The sequence below is a fragment of the Notolepis coatsorum genome (assembly GCF_963971535.1).
Source record: "Notolepis coatsorum genome assembly, chromosome: 16".
Lineage (NCBI taxonomy): Eukaryota > Metazoa > Chordata > Actinopteri > Aulopiformes > Paralepididae > Notolepis > Notolepis coatsorum.
In genome coordinates this window covers 29288558-29307526 of record NC_140180.1, presented here as the reverse complement: position 1 = coordinate 29307526, position 18969 = coordinate 29288558, and the positions used below count along the sequence as shown (strand labels likewise).

General features: G+C 46.8%; 1 protein-coding gene across 1 annotated transcript in view; it reads left to right on the top strand.

The window, feature by feature from the left end:
* rxfp1 (relaxin family peptide receptor 1) overlaps window positions 1-18969 on the top strand; it is a gene marked incomplete at both ends in the record, with an annotated part of 183032 nt that overhangs the window by 145820 nt on the left and 18243 nt on the right. The window contains 2 exons of the mRNA XM_084332008.1: window positions 13186-13257; window positions 15963-16034. Of these exons, the coding sequence (XP_084188134.1) occupies window positions 13186-13257; window positions 15963-16034 (144 nt within the window). The remainder of the gene's footprint in view (window positions 1-13185; window positions 13258-15962; window positions 16035-18969) is intronic.

Genomic DNA, 18969 nt, shown 5'->3' with positions numbered 1-18969 from the left:
TAGGGAGAGGGGGGGGGGAAAGGAGGTTCCTGGTCCCACTCCATATTTGGGCAGGTGGGTCACGTAATTCCCCCCGCCATAGAATACGTCACTGGGCGCGTTTCTATTGGTCGTGTGGCTTCCGTGAGTTCTTTCAGGCTCCATGTTGTGGACCGCTGTTATTGTCAAGATTGAGTTATGCGGTGCGTGGATACTTGTTTTCTGCTCTGCGCTCTGTTACATATGTATTGAGCTTTTGGTCACGTAGCTCAATGTTACATATATCTGTCTCCTCTCTTTTATACAGAGCAGGGTTGACAGGGGTGTTTTCCCTCAGACGCGTCATATGGGACCCATATCTGTGTCTCTTGGCCAGCTTCCTGCCGCTCGTCCCAGGCGGCTTGGAGGGAACGTTATCTGGGTTCTTGTTAGAATTACCATTGATGTGTTTTGGGTCTCAACGTGTACATAGTGCTGGCCCTGGGTGCTTCTGTGTGGAACCACGCATGGGCTGGCGCGCCTTGGTTGCTCATCATGGAAACGGCGTTTTTTATGGAGCAACTAGGATGGAGATTTTATCTCTTCCAAGCGCCAGTGTACTAGGTTAGTCTCGACGAATTCTCGTTCATCTCTGGGGGGAGATGCCGGAATAGATCAAAGCATTGGCGGAGGGGTCTCACGCCCTTGGGGTGGGCCGCCGGGCGCGGTGCATTCATGTTCTGACCGTCTTGGTAGCGCCCTCTGTGATGTTTTAGATTGACACGCGTACCTACCCCCCTCTTAGGACTGGGGATGGTGGCGTGATTAGGACACGGGACTGGTTCTGGTCGCGCCGGACCAGGTCAGTTAACCCATTGTCCGCCGGGGCGCAGATCTGCTGTTCTGGTACCCTGAAGGACTTTGTGATTTTTCGGGGCGAAAAATGCCAGGTTGGCCCGGGCGTCGCAGGGTTTGATGTTATGGAGGTGTGTTCGTGGTTATGTCACTGCGTGTTATCCTTCACTGTTGCTTGATCCATATTGTGTTGTACCTTGCGCTGTGCTAAGGAGCCTGGTCCTTCTCCATTCTTTTTCGCCCCTCTCTTCCCCTGCTTGGCGGGGCTGGGAGGGGGCTGTTGAGGTGGTTCTATTGTACCCCTCTGGCATCCCTGTGTACGTCCCGGTCCGCCGGGCCCAGGTCCGGACTCGTTCTCGTCGACCTGTTGGCCTGGGTTAACCCCTTCTTGAAAACTGAAACGCTTGTACTGCTGTATAGCCGGTGTATACGCGCAGTTGTGTTTTTGAGTTTTTTCTTGGGGGGGTTAAGGGAACAACCGCCTCCTGTTAAACTAAACATAGGGAGGTGGTTGGTTCCCCGGTGTGTTGATAGCGGAGTCAACTCTCGGGTTAGGCCGGGCTTGACCCCGTCTGCCTGCGAGTGTGCCCCCGCCTTCTCTGCCTCGGCCTCTCTAGGGGGTCGGTTTTTGAGGAGGCTGCGACATGGTGCACAGCATACCGAACGCCCCTTCCGCCGGGGTGCTGTTCTCAGTAGACCCCTTAGGCGTCTGTCTAGTCCGCAGTGCTCCGGGCACAGGTCGAGTTATGCTTTTGACCTGTTGCCAGGATTGAGGAATCAACCTCTTTGGGGGTTGTCTCCCCGGTGCGCTGCCTGGCCCCACAGTGTTGTGGGGGTGTAGCCTCTGTGGAATGCTTCAGGGCGGCGTGCTGTAGGGGGGGAAGGGCCTGCTCTTGGATTGGGCCCTCTCCGATACGCTGGTGATGTGGGGGGTGGTGTCACTAGTGACCGTCTGGTAGGGTCTCGATGCTGCAGCATCGTTGGCCTCACCAGGCCCCCTTTCCGGGGGGTCCTAACCCTCAGGCTGTTCCTGGGGCTGGGTCCTCCTTCACGCTCCGCTGCTATGGCCTCGCCACGGGGTTGGGTTCTTGACCTTGACCCTGTGATGTTAGGGGCTGTAACAGTTTTGTTTCCCCCCGTTCGTTCCCTAGTGGCATGTGGGATGCGCGCCTGTGTAGTCGCGGGTTCTTCTGTGTGAAGGTAAGTCCCACGATCTGCTCACCCTGTGCGTTTGAGTTGCTAAACCCTCTTCGCACAGTCGGATCCGATTCCCTCCCGTCCTCCTCTAGGGGGGTCCGGGGGCTCGGGTCCTCCCCGGTTCTGATGGTTGTGGGGGGCCTCAGCGGGTACATTTGTCGAGCTTCCGCTCTTCTCAGCTCCTGTGTTCAACTACGAGCAGAGCGTAAGCTATACGATAATATAACATACGGTTATCCTATAACCATAGTTATATACCAGGTCTTGCTCGAAAAAGAGATCTTTGATCTCAAGTGACTACCTGGTAAAATAAAGGTAAAAAATATATCGTATGGCTATCGCGTCCCGCTCTAGCCTAATGAGATACCCCTTATCTCCTAGTACCTACTGTACACCACCACGAACAACTTAATGCACCCATACCTGACCGGGCCCCGCCCCTATGGAGGCGTAGCCTATAAGACCATGGTTATGGTCACCAAACACTCTTCCTCTATTTTCGTTCCATCATATCGGCTGCGTGCACCGTATGTAACTAGTAGGATGAAAAGATTAGAGAAGGTTCATAATGTTGAAAGCTTACCGGAGGATTGCTTTTCCCTGGCTTCTTCGGAGCATGTTTCAGCGACACATGGGGCCTGTGCTGATGTTTCCTCGGCTGACGACGGCAGATCGAGGGGCAGCGTACAAGGTTTGACTAGCAAATCGGCTTGTACAAAGGTGAGGTCTGTGTCAGTAGGCATCAATGTCGGTGTTGGTAATGCTGTGGAGTATGTTTCGGCGCCAGGGCCGGGACGGCTTGGTGATCGTTCCACTGCAGTGGACGATTTCCTGGCAATCCTGGAGCACGCTGCTAACACTAATGCTGCTACTGCTACTTCTGCTAATGCTGATGTTGACGCTGAAATGGATCGTTGTTCTAATAATCCCCGCCGCGGGATACCGCTTTTCCCTCCTCTTACCAGCTTCATTGATGAAGGTCAGTCGGTGGTGGATGTGGGGGGTTTCGCTGAGTCCTATTTACCTTTTTTTGCAGGTAAAGGGGCTAACAACAGGGTGCAGGCCGGGGGTACCGTGGCTAAGCAGCCAGGTAGCTTTTTTCCTGTGCCCAGGCGGGGATGAACGACGTTCCGCCCGGCCGATGCTTGATAGCGAATCGGCTCGGAGGGTGGCAGTATGGTCGGATGAGTTGTATACTGCTACAGGATGGTATTTAGCGGCGGCCAGTGTTATGGCTCAGCTGGCTAGTTTCCTATCCACAGTGGCGTCGGGTAGTAGGACTTTGTGTCCAGCCGGCATTGTAAACATGGTTCATGTTTGTGGTGTCATGGAGATCTTGACTCAGTCGCAAGCTATAACTGCGGGGAGGATTAGGATGCTATCAACTTTGGTTGTTAGGCATGTTTGGTTGGAGCAATCTCCTCTTGGGGAAGAGGTTAGGTTTTCTCTCCTCACGACTCCTTTTTCCACAGATAGTCTTTTTGGGCATTCTGTGGAGGCGCAGGCGGTTGTTGATCTGGGTCCTACACCGCCTCACGCTGTGCAGCCAGAGGTGGGAGCACGGTCTCTTCAACGACTGTGGCGAGATCCTCGACAGGCGGCCATGTTTCCCCCGCCAGTGGTGCCCTGGTTGGAGAGTCAACAGGGTACCGCGAGGCCGACAGCCTTAGCGGCCGAGGGATCGGCCATTTTGGGTGAATTCGAGTTTGGTAAAACAAGCCGTCGTCATTTTGCCGCGAGCAGCCCGCTCCCCGTTCAATCCTCTCTCTGTTACTCACGGAAGCGGGGCTCTGATCGTTCTCCTTTGGCTGCGGGCCGCGAACCTTCATTGAAGCGTATGCGGCCCCATTCTTCACTTCTCATGGGGACAGGGGCTGACACCCAGTTGATGGCTGAGCCTGGGTCTGTCCGTGAGAATGTTCCGTTGCGTGGTTCCTACACCACAGGTTGTGGGTGGGAGGAACCTGGTGTTACAGCTGCCACTAGCTACAGTGGTCAGCTGGGGGACTCGTTGCCTCTTCTGTTGAATGCTCAGCAGGGGTTACCCCGACTTCGCCTTCGCCAGGCGGGGTATCGCGCTGTTGCCTCCCACTCCCGTCACAGCGGCAGTGGTCTGCAAAGGAGAGGCGAGCGTGATTTGGGTGGTAGCAATATCACTGCAGGGCTTCGGCGTGTAGGAGCCCATGGGGTCCTCATGTCTTGCGTGTCTAGCTGCGGAACAACTCCTCAGCATGCGCTAGAGGGGTGTTCAGGGGGGGGGTGTGTGTCAACAAGTTTGATGACAGCTTCTCCCGTATCAAACCGGCCCTTTCTGTCGGGGTCCCCCCTTGGGTGCGTTGCACAGCGGGAGGGACCGGGCCAACTATCTACTGTTCCTTGCGGTCCAGCGTCAGTTGACGGCGGGTGCGCTGTGGAATTATTTTCACATATGGCGACAGGAATGCCGTCTGGATCGGTGGATGGAGAGAACATTGGACGGGGGGCTTGTTTTGCAGTTCGCACAACCCCATCCTCCGTTCTCAGGTTTGGTGCCGACCCTATTGTCAGGGTCAGACGCAGTGACAGCCCTGGCCGACGAGATCCAATCTCTGTTGGCGAAGCAGGCCGTCGTTGTGGTTCCGAGAGAGGACGCAATGTCAGGCGTCTACTTCCGTTATTTTCTGGTACCCAAGAAAACAGGGGGGGTCAGACCTATACTGGATCTGTCCGCGTTCAATCGGTTGATTGTAGCGAGACCGTTCAGAATGTTGACCGTCAAACTCCTTCTGCTTGCTGTCAGGAGGGGAGACTGGTTCACCTCCATAGACCTGAAGGATGCGTATTTTCACATCCCGATTTTCCCTCCTCACAGGAAATTCCTACGGTTCCTGTTTCAGGGCGTAGCGTACGAGTACCAGAGGATGCCGTTCGGTTATTCTCTGGCTCCCCGCACATTCACCAAGTGCGTGGCGACTGCACTGGAGCCCTTGCGTCGTCGGGGGTTACGAGTTCTATTCTATCTCGACGACATTCTACTCCTCAGTCGTTCGGAGGAGGTTGCCAGGTCTCATACCCGGCTGGTGGTGGAATTCCTCACCGGCCTGGGTTTTGCTGTGAATTGGAAGAAGAGTACCCCTCTTCCCAGTCAACAGGTGGAGTACTTGGGCTTGACATTGAGGTCGAGGCCCATGATTGCAACCCTCTCGGAGCAGCGTCGGGGGGTTCTCCGTCACGCGCTCGGGGGTTTCCGTCTGGGAGGGACGGTTATGGCGCTGCAAGTGATGCGTCTGCTGGGCATTATGTCATCTGCTCACACGGTGGTTCCTCTTGGCCTCCTATTCATGAGGAGGATACAGAGGTGGTTTCTCTCTTTGAGAATAGATCCGGTGAGGGACAAATGGAAACGGTTGACGGTTCCTTTGTCGATATGGGGAGATCTCGCCCATTGGAGGAGGCTGGGTATCCTCACCATTGGGGTCCCCATAGGCAGCAGGGGCTCACACGTCACGGTCTTCACCGACGCCTCTCTCACGGGTTGGGGAGGGACGTGTCGGACCCATGCAGTGGGGGGCAGCTGGACAGGTCATGCTGGCCCGGCTACCCTGCATGTCAATGTGTTGGAGTTGAAGGCGGTCCTCCTGGTCCTCAAACGGTTCGACCACCTGGTGGTAGGCGAACACGTTTTGGTCAGGACGGACAGTATGACGTGGCGGCGTATATCAACAGGCAGGGTGGAACTCGTTCCATCCACCTGCTCCGGGCGGCGGTCGAACTTTGGCTATGGGCATCCCGCAGGCTGCGCAGTCTGAGGGCGCTCCACATTCCTGGTACAGAGAATATGGGTGCGGATTTGATGTCTCGGGGCGGTCCTCATCACGACGAGTGGGAACTCCGCCCCGACATAGTCAGACAGATCTGGGATCGGTTCGGGGAGGCCTCGGTAGATCTGTTTGCGTGCCGACGCTCTCACAAGTGCCCCTTGTGGTTCTCGCTCAGTCGAGCAGATCATCCCCCCTTGGGGGTGGATGCCTTCTCGACCTTTCCATGGCCGCCCGGTCTTCTGTACGCCTTTCCTCCTGTACAGCTGTTGAGTCAGCTGTTGGAGCGGATACGGAGGGAGCGCAGGACGGTGATCCTGGTCGCGCCGGACCGGGGCACGGCAGTGTGGTTCCCGGTCTTGATCCAGCTTCTGGTCGCTCCTCCTTGGGTCATTCCGTGGTCGGCGACGGCCCTCTCACAACACGACGGGTCACTCTTCCGGTTTCCGGTGTTGAGCCAATGCCTGTTGGTGTGGCTGGTGGGAGGGTGAGTCTGGAGAGGATGGACCCCTCGGTGGTTGATACCATCCGGTGTGCGCATGCTCCCTCCACTGTCGCGGTTTACGCGGGCAGATGGCGTGCGTTCCAAGAGTGGTGTAAGGGGGGGGGCTGGGACCCAGTCTCCTGCCCCCTGGATGCTGTCCTGAGTTATCTCCAGTCTCTTCTTGATAGACTGTCGGCTTCGACGGTGAGGGTATATGCGGCGGCTATATCTTCCTATCATGAGGGAATTGAGGGGACTGTTGTGAAGCGTTTCCTGCTTGGCGCTCGACGCGTTAAGCCGGTGCAACGCTCCTTGGCTCCGACTTGGGATCTTCAATTGGTCCTCGGTCGGTTGTCCTTGGCCCCGTTTGAGCCGCTCGAGCAGGCGCCGTTGGGACAGCTGTCTTTCAAGACCGTGTTCCTGCTGGCTGTCACTTCCGCTAAACGCGTGGGTGAGCTCTGTGCTCTCTCGGCACGTCCAGAGTGCCTGTCTTTTCGGGATTGCAGTGCCACTCTGCGACCTAATCCTGCTTTCGTGCCTAAAAATATCCGGAGTTCCTTCCGCTCCCAGGATATTGTGGTTCAGGCGTTTCGTCCTCCTCCTCACACCAGTGAGTTGGATGCGGGCCTTCACCTGGCATGTTCAGTCCGTGCTTTGGGAATTTACCTCAGCCGTACTCAGGACCTCAGGGTTACCGATCAGCTTTTTGTCTGTTACGGTGGGTCTCGTGCTGGTAAGGCACTGTCGAAACAGCGCTTGTCCCATTGGTTGTGCGAGGGCATTGCCCTCTGCTACACATTGGCTGGGCAGGATCCCCCTGGGGGCCTCAGGGCGCACTCCACTCGTGGGGTGGCTGCCTCTGCCGCTCTCCTGGGTGGGGCCTTGGTGGAGGACATCTGTGCTGCAGCTTCATGGTCCTCCCCGGGCCCCTTTGTAAGGTTTTACCTCATGGACATGACCGGGGGTTCTGTCTCCCAGGCGGTTCTGGGGTCTGTGGCCTCTCCTGCTTCCCGTCCTTTGGTAGGGTAGCAGGAGTGTGTGGGTATGGGCCACAGTGTGTTGAGTCACACGTGGTTCCGCCTGTGCGGTGTGTTCAAGGGGTTCTAGTTCCCTCTTGTTCGCATTCCGGTGTAGTTGACTGCGCCCCCCCTTCATTAGGAAGGATGGGGTGACAGGGCTCCCCGCACCCTTGATGTGGGCTTACGGGTCCTCAGGGGGTACATCTGTCGGGTCTCGCGTCCGCTCTAACCCATATCTCATTAGGCTAGAGCGGGACGCGATAGCCATACGATATATAACGATAGGTTATGTGTATAACCTAGTTATATTAGTATTGGCTGAGCGTCCCGCTCTACGTCCCCACTTATGTAGAGGAGCGGATGTGGGTGTGGCCAGGCGGATGGTTGTGTACATGTGGAGAAATTTTATTCAGAATTAGATTGAAAGGGATAAGGTTCCACTACGAGCTGAGCACTCGCTATACTCATATAACTATGGTTATAGGATAACCGTATGTTCTGTTTCTGTATAGGAAGGCAGTTTTCTGTCGCCAGGTTGTCCACATGGAATTGAAATGTACATTTCTCATCGAGCCACACACCATGATACATAAAGATGAATTCAAATAAAATATGATCATGCATTTTAAACTAATCCCACCTCACATCATATCACACTTTCTTGCCATTAGTCTTCTACATTGGACTGGGAGCTAACTAAGGCTGAGACCACTTATCGATATATCGATAATTATTGATGACTGCATTATATTGATAAGTGGCGTCACATATTGATATATTTGCATATGTAAAAAGGAAATTATAATAATAATACTTTTTTTTTTAATACCTTATACTATACTAAAATACTAGGTATTGTGGCATGTTTTAGTTGAAACATCCCCATTTCATGAAATTCAGTTGAATTGCAACTCTGCACTGTGCATTCAATATGCAGTGCACTCCTCCATCACATCCAGAGAATCACTGTGGTAGTTTTGAATGGGGAAATCTGTAACACTAAAGATGGCAGCAACGACAAAGAATTGCTGCAAAATAAACATACATTTATTGTTTAAATAATAATAAAATATATATATATAATTGAATACTAATAGAAATATCTATATTTATCGATCATTTGGTCCCGATTTATCGATTCTTCCAAATGGCATATCGTCTCAGCCTTAGAGCTAACATCAGTCACTTTACATTTTGCTGTTATATTTTATTACTGTTAAAAGTAAAATCCTTCCTGATGTTTTCTCGTCAGAACGCCATGTTTCACTCAGATGCTTTACAAGGTGGGGTTATATCACCCAGATCACCAACAACATGGGCCAAAAACCTGGGGGTCCTTTTTGACTCTAAGCTGAAACTCGACAGTCTGTGCTGGTTCTTCCAGCTGCGCACCATCGCAAAAATAAAAACATTCCTCTCCCCCAGTGACCTTCAAGGGTCATCCTCACTCTCATATTCTCAAGACTGGACTATTGCAACGCCCTCTATTCTGGTGTGGTAGACAAATACATTAACGCCTCCAACTCGTCCAGAGCGCAGCCGCCAGGCTCGTGACAGGCACCAAGATGAGGGACCACATATCCCCAGTCCATACACTGGCTCCCGGTAAAACAACTAATTAATTTCAAGATCCTCATGTTCACATACAAAACCATAAACGGTCTCGCCCCTGCCTACATAAAAAAAACTCCTGGTCCAATCAACCAGCTCCAGATCCCTCAGATCAAACAAACAAATCTGCCTTAAAATCCCACACACAAGACTGGTGACGAAGGGAAACTGGGCATTCGCAGTCACAGCACCGACACTCTGGAACAAGCTCCCACTCAACTTAAAATCTGCAAGCACTCCACAGACCTTTAAGGCCATGCTCAAAACCCACCTTTTCGCCATAAACAATCCATGAGCTAGTTTTGTATTGTAGTATGACTGGTGTATTATGTCTGTCCGTTCTCTATCTGCTTGGTTGGCCTGCATGTATTTTTTCTGTTTTCGTATTGTTCCTGTCTTTTTTGTTTCTCTTTCTTTCCCGGGATGCACCCCGGGCCGATGTAACTATTGGTTGAGGGGTGCAATATAAATAAATGTATCATATCATATCATATAAGTGAAAACAACACTCTTTAATAATGAGAAAATTATTGCATGAAAATTACATGACAGTTGTTTTGGTCCTGTGGAATAAAGCATTACATCACACGCAGGAGTGGGTTATGAGAATTAGACCATGCCTAGGGGTGGTCGTTAGGCCCGAGGCGCAACCGAGGGTAGTTAGACCCCCCTAGGCATGGTCTAATTCTCATAACCCACGACTGCGCGTGGTGTAATGGCTTTTATACAACTGGCACATTCATCCAACCTTATTGCTATACAATAAACACACATTAATTGAAGATTTATTGACAAAACCATCCGCAGAAAAAGTTGTTCCAAAAAAAAGAAGAGACGTTGCCTCCGTGTATAGAAGCAGCGCTGTTTCAAGGCATTCCATCTAAGAATGAAGTGAGCGTTGGTTATGGGATTGATTGATTGATTGATTGATTGATTGAACATTTTATTACAGATAGACAGTGCTTACATCTTTATACAATTGCCCCTATAGGAGGATTTTTTTTTTTAACCTAGTAGGTTACAAAAAAGAGAGAATTTGCCTCCCTATAGGAGACAATTTTTTTTATTTGAACCTATTTTCTATAGAAGCAGCTCGGAGGTGCTCTGTTTTAAGTGAGCGTGTGTTATTGGATTGATTGATTGATTGAACATTTTATTAATGTCTGCCTTGTTTCGAACTGGTTATGCTTAGGCCCTCTTTCGAAGTCGCCCTCTTTCGAAGTCGGTTATGCTTAGAGTTTGGAATCAGGGCTGGTGGTCTATCGCCCTGCTCTAAAGAGGGCGACTTCGAAAGAGGGCCTAAGCATAACCAGTTCGAAACAAGGCGGACATTAATAAAATGTTCAATCAATCAATCAATCCAATAACACACGCTCACTTAAAACAGCGCACCTCCGCGTGAGCGTGTGTTATTGGTTTGATTGATTGATTGCTTGAACATTTTATTAACAGTGAAATGCATGTCCTTTTGACGAATGGCATCTAACAACAGACTTCCCGCAATTTATATTTTGTTCCACAATTACTCATGACCCACCAATTACATAATCCAACATTGTGTAAGAAACTAACACATTCGCCGTGACAGAATCGTTTTTGAATTAGTCGTTATCCATTAACACATCCATTCGTAAAGATTATTGTCCGCCATCTTGGTTTTTCCTATGAAAAAGTCGAACTGGGCCTCCCTGTTCGAGCCCAGCGCTCCACATTGCTTTCAGTTTAGCTGGTCGTCCGCACTAATACACATTGGCAGTATTAGGGGGAGGGAAACTGATGGGTGGGGATCGGGCGGCGTGAACACTTAAGGTAACCTACTTGCGTTCAGCGTTTCTCTGATTGGCCACAACGCCCCACGTGACCGCGCGCTAGCCCGCCCCCTTATCGCCGCCTGCCGCTCCTGTGTGTTGCAGCGCGGCACGAGCGGCAGAGGTCCCTCGCGGAAATGAAATGCGGAAATGTAATGTGTCACATACTGTAGGTCGCATAGGTAATATTAATAGGTTGCCGCTGCATTATGCATTCGTAATCCCCCCTACATAATAACCACGCAGGTTAATCAAGCAACGCTCACGCAATACCTAGCTTAATAATAAGTAGGCAATTGGCAGTGTAAATTATACATTCGTCACTCAGTTTTAATATTGACGGATAGCTCAACTCGTTCGTCAGCTTGCTGTAGAGCCGCTGGTCAGTCGGTGACAAGTTTGAGTCACTTCAATTTTTTTTTCTTTTTTTTTTTCGTTTAATTAATTTATCATCTCTCTATATAAACGTAACTAGCTATTCATATCAATCGAAATAACGTTCATCTCCGATATTTAAACATGGTCCCCAAAATGTATGGAAGCGAATGAGGAGCCTGACATCTGGGAGGAATGGGGGTGTTGCAGCGTTGGGGATGTACAGTACACACTTAACTCTGTATTGTACAGTACAGTACACTTAACTCTGTATGTACAGTACACACTTAACTATGTATGTACAGTACACTTAACTATATGTATTGTACAGTACACTCTGTATGTACAGTACACACTTAACTCTGTATGTACAGTACACTCTTAACTCTGTATGTACAGTACACTCTTACTGATTAACTAGAAACTGTACATTGTAACGCAACGTTATATAATGTTATTTCGCGTTTTTATTCATAACGTTATTTCGCGTGACAACACTGTACATCAGTGGAGGCTGCTGACCAAATTTTTAGGTGAAGCACAAATTATTATATTATATTATATATTAAATTATATTTTTTAAACATCCCCAACGCTGCAACACCCCCATTCCTCCCAGGTGTCAGGCTCCTCATTCGCTTCCATTCATTTTGGGGACCATGTTTAAATATCGGAGATGAAGGTTATTTCGATTGATATGAATAGCTAGTTACGTTTATATAGAGAGATGATAAATTAATTAAACGTAAAAAAGAATAAAAGATTGAAGTGATTTGAACTTGTCACCGACAGACCATAGGCTCTACAGCAAGCTGACGAACGAGTTGAGCTATCCATCAATATTAAAACTGAGTGACGAATGTATAATTTACACTTGTGCCAATTGCCTACTTATTATTAAGCTAGGTATTGCGTGAGCGTTGCTTGATTAACCTGCATGGTTATTATGTAGGGGGGATTACGAATGCATAATGCCGCGGCACCCTATTAATATTACCTATGCGACCGTATGGGACACATTAAAGATGGCGGCTTGCGTTCTGAACGAGCGTATTCGCGAAGGAGAGCGCTCTGCCGCGGGGGCATGCTAGGCGTGGTCACGTGGGCGTCGTGGCCAATCAGAGAAACGCGGAACGAAACGCTGAACGCAAGTAGGTTACCTTAAGTGTTCACGCGATCGGGCGTTGTGGACAGCGACTCCTACAGGTCGGTTGGTGCGCCTGCGCAGTAGAATCAGGAAGCGACGGGGGCGGGGCCCCTCCAAAGCCCAGACCCCTGACGCTGAAAGATCGAGCCGTGCAGGTCGAAAGATGCGACTGCTGTTACCTCGAGTATTGGAGGGGACTTGTGCTATGTATGACTTAGTCCACATTGCAGCCGGCTTGTGGGAGGCATGAAACAGCGTTCAAAGACAGGGGAGGGTTTAATTGGACGATACGAAAATTGGGATGGGAGAAAAATAGAAAATGGGAGAAAAAGTGGATAAAAAAAAATCGAACTGGCGGAGTGATTGTAATTCAGTTGTGGGCGGGTTCTGGGATCACAAGCGTGGGTTATGAGAAATAACCACGTCTAACTTGACTGTTTCAGCCAATCAGAATCGAGAAATGTGCATGCTATTGTATAAAGGTAATTTGCACACCTCTTGTTGATGACATGTTATATTGTCGGTCACGGTTATACCCATTATCACCTCCATCACACACACACGTACACTTTCACACACTCAACAGACATTAACATTTAGATGCAGTCAAATATGAAGAGACCTTTCAGTTACATAATGTGCTCAATTGACAAGCGGGTTAGAAGCATGAAACATAATTACCATATGTACCATATAAAACCTGTTTTTTTATACTGTGTTTGTACTGGCCTTTCACAATAGACACAGTTCACTCAAAATAGTACCCACATAATGTAAAGCATCAATGTCAAGCAGTTGGCCTTATCGGATTCATCTGCCTGTAGCTAATGTGTTTGTTTGTTTGTTTGTTTGTTTGTTTGTTTGTTTGTTTGTTTGTTTGTTTGTTTGTTTGTTTGTTTGTTGGTTTGTTTGTTGGTTTGTTTGTTTTTCTCAGAGATCTGTCAAGCAACATATTGGTGGAGATCCCTCCCAATCTGTTTGACTTGCTGGGGAATTTGCTCCAACTGTGAGTCACATGTACATAAATACACACACCAATATCCACTTCCACATACACACAAATACACACACAAATATCCACTTCCAAATACACACACCAATATCCACTTCCACATACACACAAATACACACACCAATATCCACTTCCACATACACACAAATACACAAACCAATATCCACTTCCACATACACACAAATACACACACCAATATCCACTTCCGCATGCACACAAATACACACACCAATATCTACTTCCACATAAACACAAATACACACACCAATATCCACTTCCACATACACACAAATACACACACCAATATCCACTTCCACATGCACACAAATACACACACCAATATCCACTTCCGCATGCACACAAATACACACACCAATATTCACTTCCACATACACACAAATACACAAACCAATATCCACTTCCACATACACACAAATACACACACCAATATCCACTTCTGCATGCACACAAATACACACACCAATATCTACTTCCACATACACACAAATACACACACTAATATCCACTTCCACATACACACAAATACACACCAATATCCACTTCCACATACACACAAATACACACACCAATATCCACTTCCGCATACACACAAATACACACACCAATATCCACTTCCACATACACACAAATACACACATCAATATCCACTTCCGCATGCACACAAATACACACACCAATATCAACTTCCGCATACACACAAATACACACACCAATATCCACTTAATTTACACAAATACACACACCAATATCCACTTAATTTACACAAATATACTCACCAATATCCACTTCCACATGTGCACAAATGCACACACACACCAATATCCACTTCCACATGTACACAAATACATACACCAATATTCACTTCCATGTACAGTAAACAAATACAGACACCAATATCCACTTAATTTACACAAATACACACACCATAATCCAATTCTGCATATACACAAATACACACACCATAATCCACTTCCACATGTACACAAACCAATATCCACTTCTACATGTACACTAGGGCTGGACGATTTTGGGAAATAATCTAATTGCGATTTTTCTCACAGATATTGCGATTGCGATTAAATTAGCAATTATAATAAAAAAAAAAAATAAGCAGCCCCACAGAGGTTTATTGTAAAATGCGGCTTGCATCTGGCCTACGTGGTGGGTCTTTTCGGGACACCGAGCCTGAAAATGTTTCTTTTTACCTGGGAATCGATACCGGTACCCAACGGTACCTTTTTTTTTCTGTACTTTACTCTCCCTCTCTGAAGTCTAAACTTCACAACACACAATCTAAAACCCCTTACCTCCCTCTCCCAAACCGATCTTGTATCTCAATGGGACTTCCTGGTTAAATAATGCAAAAAAATAAATAAATAAATTAATTGCAGGCCTGGTGATTTGATAATTGCATCATTCCAAATCGCGATTTCGATTAAAAATGTATTAATCGTGCAGCCCTAATGTACACAATTACACAAACCAATATCCACTTCCATGTGTACACAAATACACATACACCAATATCCACTTCCACATGTACACAAATACACATACACTAATATCGACCTAATTTACACAAAAACACGTTTTTCAGTGAGGTTGTCCTTTACTTTCTCCCTGCCTTTTAGTTTTTCTTATTATTTCATTGCTATTTATTCTTTACAAATGACTTTAGAACAGGCACGTCTTCATAGTGGACGTTATTCCTAAGCCACCCAGTGTATTTTACAGTAAGCTTAAAATGTTACTTATTGATTCATTGGCAGGTTTAGCCTGTCTGGAGCCCCAAAATCATAATTTCCCAATATTTATTTGACAATATTGGCCCGGCCACTACTACAGGTTGAAATGCATTATTTTCTTTTCATAAAACCATTCAAATATATTTGACAGAAAATAATACAATTCAGGTCAAAGCCAGAAAAGGTGTAAGAGAGACCCCTCAGTTGGTTGGTTTGTTTTTGGAGTAGTGAAGTCTGTTTAGTTCTGTTTAGTTTTGGTGTTAATAATACTAATACTAATACTACTACTACTAATCATAATAATAATACATTCGATTTCTATAGTGCTGGCGTGGTGAAGGGCTTTGTAGATAAGGACCAGATTGTAATAGGGCTGTCCCCGACTAAGGATTTGGATGGTCGACTATGATAGGCCAAAATTTGCCGTTAGTCGACTATTTTAAATATATATTTATAAAAATAAAAATAAAGATTTTTATTTTTTTTATCATTCCATTTGGGCTGTGGGGGGGGGGGGTGCTTAATGTCTGAAGGAGTCGACTGAAGGCTTCTTGTCCTCTGCAAAAGCATGCAATTGGTCCACTGATGGACACATCTTGATATTTGTCTAGTCTAGTGTGTTCATTAGATGGGTGAAATCCTCTTTCAGTGCCTCTGTGCCTGTTTTCGTAGGCAGTTAGCCTCTGGTATGCGTGCCATTAGCGTTAGCCACGCTTCTAGGCCTCTTTTCTTTTGGAAAGAATGATGATAAAAAAAATATATATATATATATTTTTTTTTTTGTATTCGACTAAGAGGTTGGCAGTCGACTACGGCTCCTTTCGACCGATTAGTAGACTAATCGACTAATATGGGTCAGCCCTAGATTGTAATAAATACCTAATGTGTTCATGCAGCATGTTTCTTTTAACAACATCCATCTCTCTTCCTTAGGAATATATCATACAACCCTATTGAGAGTCTGCCAGATAAACTCTTTGATAAATTGCACAAATTGAGGTCATTGTAAGTATGCTGGTGGTTATTCATCTCTCTGCTCTCTGCTCTTTGCTGAATAAAACAACTAATACTAATGAAAATAGTATTATTGCTTATATTTAACCTTGGGTATGCATGAGATGTACTGTACAAAGTTCACCCACGTTTGAAACATGAATGGAACAGCAATCACACACACTTTATGTAGATAGATAGATACTTTATTACACAGACAACCTCACTAACTTAAGTACACAGAAGACCTCACTAACTTAAGTACACAGAAGACCTCACTAACTTAACTACACAGAAGACCTCACTAACTTAAGTACACAGAAGACCTCACTAACTTAAGTACACAGAAGACCTCACTAACTTAAGTACACAGAAGACCTCACTAACTTAACTACACAGAAGACCTCACTAACTCAGAAGACCTCACTAACTTAACTACACAGAAGACCTCACTAACTTAACCCATAAGGACCCACGGTGACACAGGTGTCACATGTACTTTACATGTTCTGGAAATGTCCATATAATTAAAGCTTTATCCTTGATTTTACCTCATGAAGTCCCTAAGGGACACCGGTGGAACATCCTGGTGGGTCATGTGACAGATCATGTGATGTTGTGCTCCCATAACCACCTTTCCACAATGCTGATTGATGGTGTTGACTTAGCTGACAGAAGTAGCTAGCATTCAAAAGCTAGATTCTTGTTACTAAAAGGTAAGATTTGCCCATTTAAGAATTATAATTCTTACATAACATGTTCTTTATATAACCTGTTGTGAACACATTTCTTGAACAAAATGATAAAGAAAACAATCGATAAAAATTGCTGTGACACACATCACACCGGGCATTTAACCTTAAAATGTTCATGAATATTTAATGTGACATATATGTCACAATAAGAACAATTATTATGGTCTGCTCAGTTAAATGGTCTGATTCAATGATATTTAGTTAATATATTTTATATTGTTCAATTGTTCAAAGTATATTAAAACAAATATCAGTCATAATTTCAATGTAGTACCCTGTAGTGCCATGTAGTACCCTGTAGTGCCATGTAGTACCATGTAGTACCATGTAGTACCCTGTAGTGCCATGTAGTACCCTGTAGTGCCATGTAGTACCCTGTAGTGCCATGTAGTACCATGTAGTACCATATATCATGTAGTACCATGTAGTACCATGTAGTACCATGTAGTACCCTGTAGTACCATGTAGTATCCTGTAGTACCATGTAGTACCCTGTAGTACCATGTAGTACCATGTATTACCCTGTAGTACCATGTGCCATGTAGTACCCTGTATTACCCTGTAGTACCATGTAGTGCCATGTAGTACCCTGTAGTGCCATGTAGTGCCATGTAATGCCATGTAGTACCATGTAGTGCCCTGTAATGCCATGTAATGCCATGTAGTACCATGTAGTACCCTGTATTGCCATGTAGTACCCTGTAGTATCCTGTAGTACCATGTAGTACCCTGTAGTACCATGTATTACCCTGTAGTGCCATGTAGTGCCATCCAAAGAAATTGTTTCAAATATTTCCATTTGGCCTAGGGTTTAAACATGGTGCTAAACCTAACATTGTTTCTAAACCCTTTTTGAATTTTTTTTTGAGAAGACCTCCAATATGAGGCAGTCTTATTTATTTTTATTCAGTTGTGTTCAGCCAAATGTTGTGTTGTAAAACCGAAGGGAAAGTTCAGTTGTGTTCAGCAAAATGTTGTGTTTTTCTTTTTAACCCAAAGGGAAAGTTATGGGAAACAGAACAAGGAAAGTTATGTAACATTTAAGTTTAACCATTAATGCCCAATGTGACATATATGTAACATTTCAGATCTTTGCCATTAGGGGGTGCTATTTTGAAAAAAATATCAGAAATGTGTTCTTTGTAGTCTATTTAGTCAGTCTTATGCCCCTCATAATATTCCTTGGAGAAATGGGTGTGGGTTCTTATGGGTTAAGTACACAGAAGACCTCACTAACTTAAGTACACAAGACCTTACTAACTTAAGTACACAGAAGACTTCACTAACTTAAGTACACAGACAACCTCACTAACTTTAGTACACAGAAGACCTCACTAACTTAGGGACTCTACTTTCAGACTGTCTTCAGCATTGGACAATCAGCAGTCAATTGTCCAGTAAAACCAGAGTTTAGCCAAAAACAAGGGCATGATTTATTTACACACAAAAAGCGGCACTGACCCATTAAAGGGCGAACAAAAAGTACACAGGAATATCTTCTTGAGTCCATGAATGAAAACGAAAGTTCGGAGTCTGGTCTTGTACAGCCTCACCAGAACGCTACCGACGGGTAACACAGCAAACAGGGGGTCCAAGGGGAACGGAGTGAGAACACGGACATCCTCCCATGGAACTGTAGAGAACGATGCCGAGGCCTCACCCCAGGAACGAGGTCTACGAAGAGGGAGTAGGGCAGTAGCTGGCACGACGTCTCACCCCAGAGACGCGGCAGTAGATGGTAGCAACGGATGGCACGACGTCTCCCAGTGAGAACATAGGAAATCCTCCTGTGGGATTATAGAGAGCGAAGACGATGTCTCACCAGGAGCGCGGCGGTTGATGGTAGCATACAGAACGACCTGGCAATGAGTGGAAGGCAACCAGCAGTACTAGTAGTCTCCTGACGAGCTGATTGCCACCCAATCTCAGGTGCATGAGGTAGAATGTTCGGCACGCCCCCACGTTGGGCAGCATGCAGTCCTTACCCAGCCCTCACAGTACCCCCCCCCCCCCTCCACGGGAGCCACCTGGCGACCAGCCAGGCCCGCAGGGGTGGGGGAAAAACAATTTCAGAGAGCGGAGCAGGGGACATGACTGAGCAACACACAAAAATGGAGGCCATGCTAGCTAGGGAAGCTACACATAAAGTGGGGCTAGCAGAGGGACAGGGTAGCTGCCAGGGCATAACTAGC